The sequence below is a fragment of the Lampris incognitus genome, chromosome 21 (genome assembly GCF_029633865.1).
Source record: "Lampris incognitus isolate fLamInc1 chromosome 21, fLamInc1.hap2, whole genome shotgun sequence".
Lineage (NCBI taxonomy): Eukaryota > Metazoa > Chordata > Actinopteri > Lampriformes > Lampridae > Lampris > Lampris incognitus.
Window position 1 is genome coordinate 7,160,170 of NC_079231.1, and position 13,303 is coordinate 7,173,472.

The window sequence follows — 13,303 nt, forward strand, 5'->3', positions numbered from 1 at the left end:
TAACATCTCGACGCCATGGGAGCGAAGGGAGGGCAGAGGGGACGTTCGCTGCAGGACGGACCAGTTGCGCTTTAATCCGTCAAGTGGCTTCAGTTCTGGACTCCGTCCGCTCCGGGATGCTCCTCCTGCTCCACCTGGCCGTGCTCCTTCCTCTCGCGCTCTCGGCGGAGACGAACGAGACGCAGCGGGACAAGCTGATGACGGAGGGAGGGGAGCAGTGTTCAGCCTGCGAGTTCAGGGAGCAGAGCAGGCTGATGAGGCTGGAAAACATCAAATCCCAAATCCTCAGCATACTCCGCTTGGAGCAGGCTCCAAACATCAGCCGCGACATGATCAGGCAGCTGCTGCCCAAGGCGCCTCCCCTGACGCAGCTGTTGGACCAGTACGACCCCCGGGTTGAGGACGAGGACCACGCCACGACCGAGACCATCATAACCATGGCCACCAAGCGTGAGTAAAGACGGATGTTAGGTTAAAACTTGCCAGTCGGAGTAAATCAAACGTCGTCCGTATGGGATATGGTCCAGTCCGTGCGTAATATTTGGCTGCGCCGTGCGTAAAAACCTCTACATCGGGAGTCTACGAGCTAAACTCGTGAAGATGCCAAAGCAGTGACACATTTGCGTAAACGAATACCTGGAGAAATTCCGTTTACTTGGGCAACAAATCATCTAGTCCCCTCCATTTTAAATGGGTTTGGCAAATCAAGTTGGCTGACTTGGATGTACTTTTGAGGGCGAGTGGAAGAGAAACGACGCGTTGTGTTGGACGCCCTTATTTCCAGAATTTGAGTTACGCAACGTTTTTGTCAAGTCGCATGTGACGCGACTGTCAAGTCCTCTGGGACAAATAGTGGTTTGCGGTTGTACAAATTAATCTGGATTTACTTGGCTTGACTTTGTCTAAGCCTCGATGAAGTTGAGTTAGAAAAACACTGAGGCGAAATGAGCTTCCTTGATGACGCGGGTGAAGATGGATGTAAAAAGTTAATTTGACGAACAAATAATTTAGCCAGAATGTGTGTACATGCAAAGAGCCATCAATACGTACAAGCCAGGTCCTGTTGGTCGCTGCCGGGACACTTGCTAAAATGGTGACTGTTTTTTTTCTTTATCATTGTCCATTTCTTGCAGCCGATCCCGTCGCCCAGGATGACTTGTCATCATGCTGTTTGTTCAACCTCAGTCCCAAAATCCAGCCGAAGAACATCATCAGCGCTCAGCTGTGGGTTCACCTCCGGCCCGCCGACATGGTCTCCACGGTCTTCCTGCAGATTTCCCGTCTGAAGCCCAGCAAAGACGGGAACAACTCCCGCATCAGGATCCGCTCCCTCAAGATCTACATAGACGCCGGTGCCAGCTCCTGGCAGAGTGTAGATATCAAGTCTCTGCTCCAGGCTTGGCTCCGTCAGCCCGACACCAACTACGGGATTGAGATCAACGCCTTTGACTCAAGAGGAGAAGACCTGGCTGTGACGTCAGCCGAGCCCGGATCGGAAGGCCTGGTAGGTTTGACACGGTGTATGATGGTTCTGGTGATCAAATAGTCTACTTTTAACCCGCGCAATGCCAGTTTAGTGTATTGTAGCGAATTCGGGGGACAACGCAACCACGGGAACTGCCGCGGCCGGGACGCGAACCCGTATCGCCCGCACCGCGGGAGGCATCGCTAACCGCAAGACTAAAGGGTTAGACCCGCCAGCCAGCGGGTCTACTAATCCATGCACGTTACAGTATAAAATGTCGAACGTAGTCTTCTCCGTGGCTGGCCCACTTAACAAAGAAAGGAAACACCTGACCTCTGCGGCCAAAATGGAGTTTTAATATTTTCTTGGTAGGAAAACATGAATAAATTAAAGAAATCTTTATTTACCATGTACAATCTCTACTACAATCTCTGCTGCTGCTACTTTCTTTTTTATATATTTTTTGGTCATTTTCTATTTTTAATATGTACAATGGATGTACAATTTACAATTACAATTTCATTTAGCATATGCTTTTATCATAAGCGACATTGTTGACTTGTGTAACATTTTGTCACGATTTTGTCGCCGCCGATAAATTTCCAGCGTCGGGCCCGATTAGGAACATCGGGAACGACGAACGGGCGTCTTTACCCCGTGTGGTGTGTCATAACAATAGGAGAACAGCGCACCGACGAAAAGTCTAGAACTTCTGGATTTTCTGCAGTTTCCAGCCTAGTATGACGTCTCCTATGACGTGTTCCTTGACGTTGACCAATAGGATGACACAGTGCTCTCTGGCACAAACATGTAAACATGGCTGGGAGAAAGCGATGCTGCTGCTGTCACGTGGAACAACGACATCGACAACAGGTTCGTTGAGCAGTGGCAACAATACCCCTGTCTTTCTGACGTTTCCTCGAGGGAGGAGCATGACAGAGTCAAAAAATATAGGCTAAATGTTGGCGAGAAATAGCGCAGGCACTTCGGCAACCCAGTGAGAAGCTGGTTAAACTCATCTCATCTCATCCCATTTCCTCTTCAGCCGCTTCTCCGGGCTCGGGTCGCGGTGGCAGCAAGCTAAGTAGGGCACTCCAGGCGTCCCGCTCCCCAGCAACGCCCTCCAGCTCCTCCTGGGGGATCCCAAGGCGTTCCCAGGCCAGATTGGACATGTAGTCCCTCCAGCGAGTTCAGGGTCTACCCCGGGGTCTCCTCCCAGTTGGCCGTGCCCGGTAAACCTCCAAAGGAAGGCGCCCAGGAGGCATCCTAATCAGATGCCCGAACCATCTCAACTGGCTCCTTTCGATGCGAAGGAGCAGCGGCTCTACTCCGAGCTCCCTACGGATATCTGAGCTCCTCACCCTATCTCTAAGGCTGAGCCCAGACACCCTATGGAGGAAACTCATTTCAGCTGCTTGTATCCACGATCTCACCCTTTCGGTCACTACCCAAAGCTCATGACCGTAGGTGAGGTTGGAAGGAAGATTGACTTGTAAGTTGAGAGCTTTGTTTTCCGGCTCAGCTCCCTCTTCACCACAACGGTCCGGTACAACGTCCGCATTACTGCTGATGCTGCACCAATCCAACCTGTCAATCTCCCGCTCCATCCTGCCCTCACTCATGAACAAAACCCCCGAGATACTTGAACTCCTTCACTTGAGGCAACAACTCATCCCCAACCCGGAGGGAGCAATCCACCATTTTCGGGTAGAGAACCATGGCCTCAGACTTGGAGGTGCTGACTCTCATCTCAACCATTTCACACTCAGCTGCAAACCGCCCCAGTGCGTGCCGGAGGTCGTGTTCTGACAAAGCCAACAAAACCACATCATCTGCGAAGAGCAGAGATGCAATTCTGAGGTTCCCAAAACGGACACACTCCTCACCTTGGCTGCGCCTTGAAATCCTGTCTATGAATATGATAAACAGAATCGGAGACAAGGGACAACCTTGGCGGAGCCCGACACCCACCGAAGACGTGTTTGACTTTGTGCAAAGAATGCGGACACAGCTCTCACTTTGGTTATACAAGGACCGGATGGCTTGTAGCAACTGCCCCGGTACCCCATACTCCCACAGTACCCCACCCAGAGTGCCCCGGGGTACATGGTCGTAAGCCTTCTCCAAGTCCACAAAACACATGTAGACTGGTTAAACTATGCTAGGTTGTTATTCCCCAGTAGCACGAGCTGCATCGCCGTCCACCATCATTTCTATTTTCTTTTTCGTTTTGCAACACAAGACTGCCAGCATCACACATAGCGTTTCTGCAGCCATGATTGAAAATGCCCCCCCCCTTTCTCCCCGATTGTCCAATTACCCCACCCTTCCGAGCCGTCCCGGTCGCTGCTCCACCCCCTCTGCCGATCCGGGGAGGGCTGCAGACTACCACATGCCTCCTCCCATACATGTGGAGTCACCAGCCGCTTCACTCGAGGGTGAGGAGTTTCACCAGAGGAGGAGTTTCACCTCCGACCAGAGGAGGCACTAGTGCCGCGACCAGGACATATACCCACATCCGGCTTCCCACCCGCAGACACAGCTAATTGTGTCTATAGGGACGCCCGACCAAGCCGGAGGCAACACGGGGATTCGACCCTACGATCCCCGTGTTGGTAGGCAACGGAATAGACCGCCACGACACCCGGGAAACTCATCATTGACGATTTCTTGACCCTCCTCCCCGACGACCTATGAACTCGCGCAAGATCGTGAAAGGCAGCGTACTGTAACGTGCATGGATAAGTAGACTCGTTAGCCCTTGGCTAGGGGTCGGACCCTTTAGTCGAGCGGTTAGCGATGCCGCTTGCGGTGCGGGAGACCCAGGTTCGCGTCCCGACTGTGGCGGTCCCCTCCATCGGATGCGCTTCCCGATAGAGTGGGTTCGCCACAATACGGTGATTGGTCGGGGTCGTACTTGTAGTGCTGCCAGTCTCCCGGCCAAGACAGGGTACGGCACTGTGATGCCCAATCTGACACGATGACCGTCGTGAAAGACAAAATGGTCTCGTGCCGGTTTAAGTGGACTCAGGATTTGACCCCTCGATTTCTGGTGGGAGCGCCGGCGGTTTTACCTACTGAGCTGTCCAGCTGCGGTTGGTTACTTCAGTTTGGACAATATCTACACACATGGTGATGATGGTGGTGACAATAGTGATGGATGTGGTAACGGACTGAACTGTAAATTATTAAATGACGTTTTTCCGGTTTTGTCTTTATTGGAGGAGTGGTACCAACATAGGGACAATACAGGGATCATACTGCACAGTCTATCTAGTTTCTTTGCTTCCCCCTCTTTTTTATCTTTACCCATCTCGGCAGCAGGTGTCTTCAGAAAAACATCATCACACACTTACAAATACACTCGTACTCACACAGCCACACACTCCCAGCCTGTAAACACCCACATCTTATCCAAAGACCCAACTTGTGACCTCCACCCCTTCCTCCAGTTTCACCACTCCCTGTCTTGTCATGTCTCCTGCAGCAACCGTTCATCGAGGTAAAGATCTTGGACAGTCCCAAGAGGTCCAGGAGAGACTCGGGCCTGAACTGTGACGAGGAGTCGGCAGAGAGGCGCTGCTGCCGGTACCCGCTCACCGTGGACTTTGAAGAGTTCGGCTGGGACTGGATCATCGCCCCCAAACGCTACCGGGCCAACTACTGCTCCGGGGAGTGTGAATACATGCACCTTCAGAAATATCCCCACACACACCTGGTGAACAAGGCCAACCCCCGGGGGACGGCGGGGCCCTGCTGCACCCCCACAAAGATGTCCCCCATCAACATGCTTTACTTCAACCGCAAGGAGCAAATCATCTATGGAAAAATTCCCTCTATGGTGGTGGACCACTGCGGCTGCTCCTGAGAGAGACACTGGATGGATAGACAGACAGACAGACAGACAGACAGACAGAGTAGATAGATCACATGGATAGGTAGATAGATGGATGGGTAGATAGATGGATGGGTAGGTAGATGAGTGGGGCAGGCAGAAACACAGAGATACGGTCAGTGGATGGATGATAGACTGATAGACAGGCAAAGTGATTAGATCACGTGGATATGTAGACAGGTGGATAGCTAGGTAGGTGGGCAGATAGGCCAAAGACAAAGACACACAGTAAATGGATGGGTGGGTGGAGTCACAGACAGACAGACAGACAGACAGACAGACAGACAGACAGACAGACAGACAGACAGACAGACAGACAGACAGACAGACATCAAGTTGATAGCATGGATAGATGGATGAGTACATAGGAGGTTAGGCAGGCAGAAAGACAGATACTGTAAACGGTTGGACGGGTGGACAGACAAATAGAGTAGGCTAGATAGATCATGTGGAAAGATAGACGGCTAGGTAGGCAGGCGCAAAGACAGACAGACAGGCAGATAGATAGATAGATAGATAGATAGATAGATAGATAGATAGATAGATAGATACACTGGATGGATGGATGGATGGATGGATGGATGGATGGATGGATAGATAGATAGATAGATAGATAGATAGATAGATAGATAGATAGATAGATAGATAGATAGATACACTGGATGAATAGATAGATAGATAGATAGATAGATACACTGGATGAATAGATAGATAGATGCACTGGATGAATAGATAGATAGATAGATAGATAGATAGATAGATAGATAGATAGATAGATAGATAGATCGAGTGGATGAATTGATAGATGGATAGGTGGGCCTGAAGGCATGTAAATAGGTAGTTTTTACTGTAACACACGACTGTATAATAAGTGCGCCACCATGAAACAGCCGTTACCGAGGAGTCCACACCGAGCTCCTCTTGCAGCGCAGCGAGGAAGAGGAGGTGTCCCGAGGTGACCCTTCGTCAGAACATCCTGATCCCGAGGCCTGCGGCGCTGCAGGACGGCCTTGCATGTGAGCCCAAGTTATGAAAAACATGAACCGAGTGACTCCGAGTGGGCCAGCGGCTCCTCTCTCTCTCTCCCTGCCCGTTCTCCGGCTCCTCGCTGTGATCCTGTTTTCAGGCCCGTTGCAGCGACGGGCGGAGAAGAAAAAGAAGAAAAACTTTCCTTTTCTTTTTTTGCGGAGCACAAACCGTGGGCGCGAGGGGAGGGAGGGGGAGGGGGAGTGAGCTCCCCATTCAGATCGGGGAGCAGATGTCCACGGCGCTGTGGTTTACTTGGCAGACTCCCGCTCATCTCTTGGAGGAGGGATGGCGTGAATACCAGCCTTGTTTTGCTCTGCTTTGGTAAAAAACAAAATCTCCCAAATTCATCAGAAAGACCAACCGTTCACAGTTTAGACACCGCGCTCGAGGGACAACGCGTCTCGTGGTATATGTGGCAATGACTGTGACCTTAAACAAAAACAACAAAGAAACGATCGCACGTTAAATGAATGAAAAGAAAATAGGCTCGTAACCCGGGAAGGAAATTACTACCAATTTATAACCAACCAACCTACCAGCAATCGACTAATGGTAGTCCACTGACTTCCGGTTTCTACTGCAGCGGTCATACCAGTTTCCTGTTTGTCGGCGCGCGCTATTGACGACGGCATATTTTTCGCCATGTCTGCAAGTTTTAACATGGATAAATGTCAACGACATGCGCAGAATTGTCGGCAAACCTTCACCCGCACAATTATGAGGAGTTGTGGACGTAACTTGACGTGTACAACTTGAAACTTTTCACCCGTTTGCCGGAAGGTGCAGGTGAAAGTTTGTCATTTATCCATGTTGAGTCTTGCAGACAATGCGAAAAATGTGCCATTGTCAAAAGCACACACCGATCAACAGGAAACTGGTATAACTGCTGCAGTAGATACCGGAAGTCAGTGGACTACAGTCGTGGGTGTATTATAGTAGTATGGACGTCTTAGTTCCCCTAATACATCCGTGACTGGTTATGCACAGAGCCGATTTTGGCAGGAAGTCCAGCATTGCGTAGGTTCTACAGGTCGTCTGTTGTATGAACGTCAGCGGAAGTGCACGAGATGCGCTTCAAGTCGACAGCAGATGGCGCACTAGGTTTTATTCGAGCCAAATCTTCCTCGCGCTTCTGTCGGGACAGGAAGTGCCCCAGTCACACGAGCCTTTGGATCCAAGCTGCTCGAGTGGAGTCAGATTCACGTCCCCAGAAATAAAAATGAAATCTGCCAAAAATGGCCTCCTCAACATGAGATCTGGCCTCGTCCTCGGTCTCAAGCATTTGCTATTTCCGGTAAGATTGAAATAAAATAACGTCTGGCTTTGAGATTAGAGGATTCGTGAATTTGATGCTCAAATAGGCCCACGGGAGTTTGGATCCATCTGCACTTCGACTCCATGGGGAAACGTACAGTGGTTTTGGGCCGTCTTTCTTTTAAAACAAGTCACAGATGGATATTTCTCTTCCCGCTGAGCTGAATTCTGCTGGTCTTTGTAGTTGTAAAGAAAATCTTGGCATAATTTAATTTTATTGTTTCTCGGCCCCCCCCCCGGCCCACCTTTTCCCCCGCCACTGTCTTCTTGTCCATGTCCTCTGGGCTTTATCAGTTGTGTAGAGAATATATTTTTTAAATGTCAAGAATAAGTAATAATGTAAACTACTAATAAGACACGTTAGCCCCTAGCTAACGGGTCTGACCCTTTAGCCGAGCGGTTAGTGACGTCGCCTTGTGGTGCAGTACACCTCGTATCGAATCCCGCACCGGGCAAGAAAACAACCTGTTACAATGAGAAGGGTGGAAACCATTATGTATCTGTGCACATAGAGGAGATTTAGATTTTCAACAACCCACATAAAGGACCCGGTCAGATTTGAGAGGGAACAGATTTGTCAACAATTCACCACATGCCTGTTAGCGTGATGTCTTTTCAAGACCAAGTATGTTGTTTAAACGTAGTTGTGAAATGTGTCACCCAGTCATGACCTTCCCAGCATATCTGAAGGACAGGGGTTGGCAAATGGGGTCCAAAAGTCTCATTCAAATGTCCACATATGAAACACTGCACTGTGCTTTGAAGGACACGAATTGACGTCTGCATCGAACGTAGCGTGAATATATTAAAATCCAATGAATTTGCTAAAAATGGAAACAAGAAAATGTTCCGTCACAAACTGAAATAATCTTTGCCCCAAGTTTTTCACTTGTTTTAATAAAACAACGGTAAAAAAAGAAAACAGTTAGTACCTTATTATACGTACTGTTATATAATCTCTGAGCAGATAATTTGGTAAAATGTTGGATGATTATACGGAATCTAGAGGTGACTGTAGCTTTAGCATAGCTACATCAACAGGAAGTGACGTCACTGCCTTTGGCTAGTAAATCAGGAAGTGTCTGCAAAAAAAAAAGAGAAGAAGAAGCAAAAGAAACATACCTAAAAAAAGGGAAGTGTCTTGCAAAGAGCTGTGGGGGGACTCAGTTGGTTCCAGGGGATTCGGAGCAGAGGCACGGGTGGCTGAAGCTCTGGGTTAGGGTTAGGGTTAGGGTTAGGGTTACAGTTTGCTATTCCTATCTGATTGGCGTTGTTCTTGAAACCGCCAGAGATGGGGAGATCTGTCGGGGGGGGGGGGGTGAGAGTTGACAGATGCGCTTGTTTTGATTCAAGTGCGTGCCTCCTGGGCAAGGCAGAACCAGAATCAAACCTCTGTCCATGCACGACACAATAGTATCACGTTCCAGGAAGGGGAGTATTTGGATCACTGGCATGGCACGTGAAATCGAAACCCCTGCAGTTTGTGAAACTTAACATTTCATTCAACCCTGGCTCCACCAAACCTCCCAGCTCTGCGCCACTGTGTCTCGGCAGCCGTTAGTATTGCGCCCCATATGGGTTGCATGAGCACGATTTTTTTCACTTGCCACTGAATCCGTCAAAGTAGTCATCAGCCAGTCATCAGCTTAGCCATCAGGAGCAGTAGCAGATCTCTAACCCCCCCCCCCACCTCCCTCTGTGTTGACGAGCATCCACAGCCAATCAGGGACCTGCTCCCACCTCTTCTCTTCTCGGGATGCAGCAGGCATTTGGTACTTCAGTGAGATTTCTGAGTACAGCACGTCCAATGTAAGGATAGCTGTGCATTATATATATTTATTTACTATATCCTGCAGATCCTGTTCTGCCGTCGCATTTACTGCCCCGTGACATCACATGTCCGTTGACTTCTCGACGGATTCATCATCTGCGGTTTCTTCATCTAGTCAGTTGTTTCCTGTTGTCCCTACGACTCCCAACAGCCAACAGTTACACAACACTGCACCCCGGACTCACGCCCAGCAGTGGTCACAGCTACATCACACTGTCAGAAGCATCGTATTTGACTTTACAGTCCCCTCTTATTCATTTTGTAGGAAAGGGAAGAACACGTTAGCTGCTGTTTGTGTCCACGTACAGTGTAAGTCTGTGCATGCGCACTGATGATAAGGAACAACAGGACCAGGTGTGGTTTCCATAGAAATGGACTGAGACTAAGGTGAGTCCAGATGAAAGCTCTGATTGACGACCAGAGGTAGGTGGAGAATGGAAAACTAAAAGAGGGAAATTTACGACATGACTAAATGGAAAAGTGAATGAAGGTAAAATATAAATTATGGAGTGTTATCTCGTATTGCTGTCTAGATAGAGCAAGGCACACTAAACACGAAGGGGACGGGGCAGCTAATGCTATCGGGATTTCTGGGCAGAGTTACATAAATGTGTCTACTTTTTGTGCTAGAAGTCACTTGGGATGGATTACTAAAGAGGATAGTATTGTGTTTAGAAACCACGTCAGGACACAGCGCCGTCGCTCGACACAACCTCTGCGTTGCGTTGTTTATTTAGACTGACGCAGCATCACAGGCAGACCCGATCAAACGACCCAGAGCTCGCGGGCACCACCAATCGATCCCAGCACAATAGAACAGCGCCAAATCAAATGCGGCACTGTCGATGTGTGCAGACATAACATCCCCCCCCCCCCGCTCTCCCGGCAAGATTTCAAACATGAAAGGTTGACACAAAGTCCTCTAGGTGGCCAGGGCGTAAATGTGTGCGAACAGGACGCGGGGCGGCCTGAGGCTGGGCAGGCCGAGGTGGGGAGGGAGAAGGCAGGGGAAGCTGAGGCCCAGAAATGTCTGGGGCCCGTGTAGGAGCTGCATGAAGCCCCGGGGCGTCTCGCCATGCTGAGGGAATGGCTAAGGTTGTGTCACCAGCTGTGTGTGGCGGAGCTGACACCTTCCGTAGACGACTGGAGTGCCACCGAGTGCCATCGCTGAGGAGGTAAGTGGCTGGGCCCAGCTGACGGGTGACTTGGAGAGGAGAGGACCAGTATGAAGCCATTTTATTGTCCCTGTGGGGCCTGCGGACCCTGACCCAGTCTGACACATTGATGTCTGGCACCCTGGTTCGTTTTGACTGGTCAAACCGTTGCTTCATCCGCGTCTGCTGACAAGTGACTGAGGCTCTGACCCCAGAGGGAGGTGCCTGAGGTGTGGAGGGGCGGAGCCTGTCAAGGGGCGTGCACAGTTCCCGGCCCAGCATGAGAGAGGCTGGGGAGACGCCTGTGGTCGAGTGCTGTGTGGCCCGATAGTGCAGCAGAGTGTGACGGATGGCCTGCGTGAAAGAGCACCCTTGGGCCATGTGTGCTCTGAGGCCGTTCTTCAGTGACTGGTGAAAACGTTCAACGCCGCCATTGGCCTGGGGGTGGTAGTACGCAGTGCGTATATGACGGATGCCCTTGCTTTCGAGATAAGCAGTGAACTCAGCAGAGACCAGCTGAGGGCCGTTGTCAGTGGTGATGGCCTTTGGGAGGCCCCAGCGAGAGAAAAGAGAGTCCAGGAAGTCGATGATGATCTGTGAGGTCACAGTGCTGGAAGTGGTGAGTTCAGGCCATTTTGAGTGTAGATCGTAGGCGACCACCATGAAGCGTTGGTGGTGGGGAACTCCATGGATCTCCCCACAGATGTCCAACTGCAGGTGTTCCCAGGGCTGAGAGGGCCAGGCGAGAGGTTGCAGGGGTGGGGGAGCCTGGTGGCCGGTCTTGCCACTCACAAGGCAGGCAGAACAGTCCTTCACCAGAGCCTCAATACCTCTGTCTATCCCCGGCCACCACACCAGGTCTCGGCAGCGCTGTTTCAGTTTCACAATGCCCAGGTGGCCTTCATGCGCCGTATTCAAAACACGTGCACGGAGAGCAGCTGGGACCACTGTGCAAAACCCTCGTGCCACGCAGGTGTCGTACCAGCAGGAGAGCTCCTGTCTGACTCGGGAGAACGCAGCCAGCTCCTCTGGGACCTTGTGAGGCCAGCCGTTCTGGATGTAGGTGCGGAGCTGGGAGAGGACAGGGTCCTGTTCGGAGGCTGCCCTCAGCTCCTGCAGAGAGACAGTGGCCTGGAGGGGTGTGTGTAGCATTTGGACAATGTCCTTTTCCACACAGTCAGTGTCCGTCTGTGGAGCTGGGGTGGAGACAGAGCGAGAGAGCAGGTCGGCGACAACATTGTCTCTGCCTGGGGTGAACTGCAGGCTGAAGTTGTACTGGCGGAGGCGGTCAGACCAGCGGTGCAGCCTCCAGGGTTTGTGGCCTGTCCCAGATGTGGACAGCAGCGCTGTCAGGGCCTGGTGATCTGTCCTGAGGGTGAAGGAGTGGCCATAGAGGTAGAGGTGCCACCTTTCACAAGCCCAGATACAGGCTAACGCCTCACGCTCACCCACGGAGTACCGCTGCTCGGTCAGGTTGAGGGTACGGGAGGCGAAGGCGATGGGCTTCTCCACACCGTTCTGGGTTTGAGACAGCACGGCTGTCGGGAAGCACGGGGACGCGCTTCCCGAAGGAGGGTGGTAGTGTAACGTGCATGGATAAGTAGACACGCTGGCCGTCGGCTCGCGGGCCTGACCCTTTAGTCGAGCGGTTAGCGATGCCTCCTGCGGTGCGGGCGACACGGGTTCGCTTCCCGGCCGCGGCAGTTCCTGTGGTTGCGTTGTGTCCCCCGAATTCGCTACAATAGTGTATGTCTACAATATTTAGATGACTACTCTGCATGTGTGAGGGGAGTTAATTGTCCTAAACATAATGTCATTTTATATTAAAAAATGTATTTGGGCCCACAGATTTACTCTCTGTAGGGTTTATGGAACTTTTACTAATACCTGTGTTTTATAACAGGTCTGTTACCGCTTACGTAATCATTCAACTGCATTATTCAGTGTATGCAAAACATGATTTGTTTTAAGTGGACCTTGTCACATTGTTTTCTAAAATTTAGAGAACGTTAAGAAGTGACAGCGATTACTTTTTAGCTCTGATCAATATGTTAATTTATCAGAGGTACCATTAAATATATCTCACTCTTGGTAACTGGCCGCAGCAATAACTGCGATATTAAATCCTGGTATTCGTGCATTTGCGATTTTCGCTGAGTTGGTATGAAGACGCTGATCAATAATGTCCACAATGTCTTGCATATTGTTTGGCCTAAGCTTGGGTAGCCCACATTCCCTCTGTCCGTATATGAAACTAAATACGGCCTAATTGTAGTCTTTATTCTAAGAGGAGCCGAGACTGGCGCGTTATCTGGTAAAGTCACGGTTTTCTGGGGAAACCAGGAATAAGTTTCGCTTTCAGGGGCGGAGGAGCTCTGGATGCTTTTGGTTTCTCTGAAAACACGTGGCCTCGGCGCGCTGTTCCGCCGGTTTCACCCCCTCCCCCCGACGAACCCGCCGGGCTTTCGACATTTGAGCGTTTTGAAACGCGTTAAACACGCGAGAAGCGCGCCGCGCGCGTGCACAACCCGACTCGGCGGAAAGGTGCCGCGTGTACGGTCCGCGGCTTCGTTCCATTTGTGTAAAAATGAAACATTGTAGCTCGGACCGCCGGG

At 50.7% G+C, this 13,303-nt stretch overlaps 1 protein-coding gene across 1 annotated transcript; it reads left to right on the plus strand.

Moving 5' to 3' along the window:
* On the plus strand, positions 1-5,621 carry LOC130131306 (growth/differentiation factor 8-like). Its single transcript, XM_056300950.1, has 3 exons — positions 1-450; positions 1,134-1,504; positions 4,953-5,621. Exons 1-3 carry the CDS (start codon positions 117-119, stop codon positions 5,331-5,333), a joined length of 1,086 nt encoding a protein of 361 aa, XP_056156925.1. The 5' UTR covers positions 1-116; the 3' UTR covers positions 5,334-5,621.
* Positions 5,622-13,303: the final 7,682 nt, after the last annotated feature.

Coding starts and splice junctions, on each gene's coding strand:
- LOC130131306 (XM_056300950.1), top strand. CDS start 117: ATGCTCCTCCTGCTCCACCTGGCCGTGCTCCTTCCTCTCGCGCTCTCG. Junction 451..1,133: donor CATAACCATGGCCACCAAGC/GTGAGTAAAGAC, acceptor CATTTCTTGCAG/CCGATCCCGTCGCCCAGGAT. Junction 1,505..4,952: donor AGCCCGGATCGGAAGGCCTG/GTAGGTTTGACA, acceptor TGTCTCCTGCAG/CAACCGTTCATCGAGGTAAA.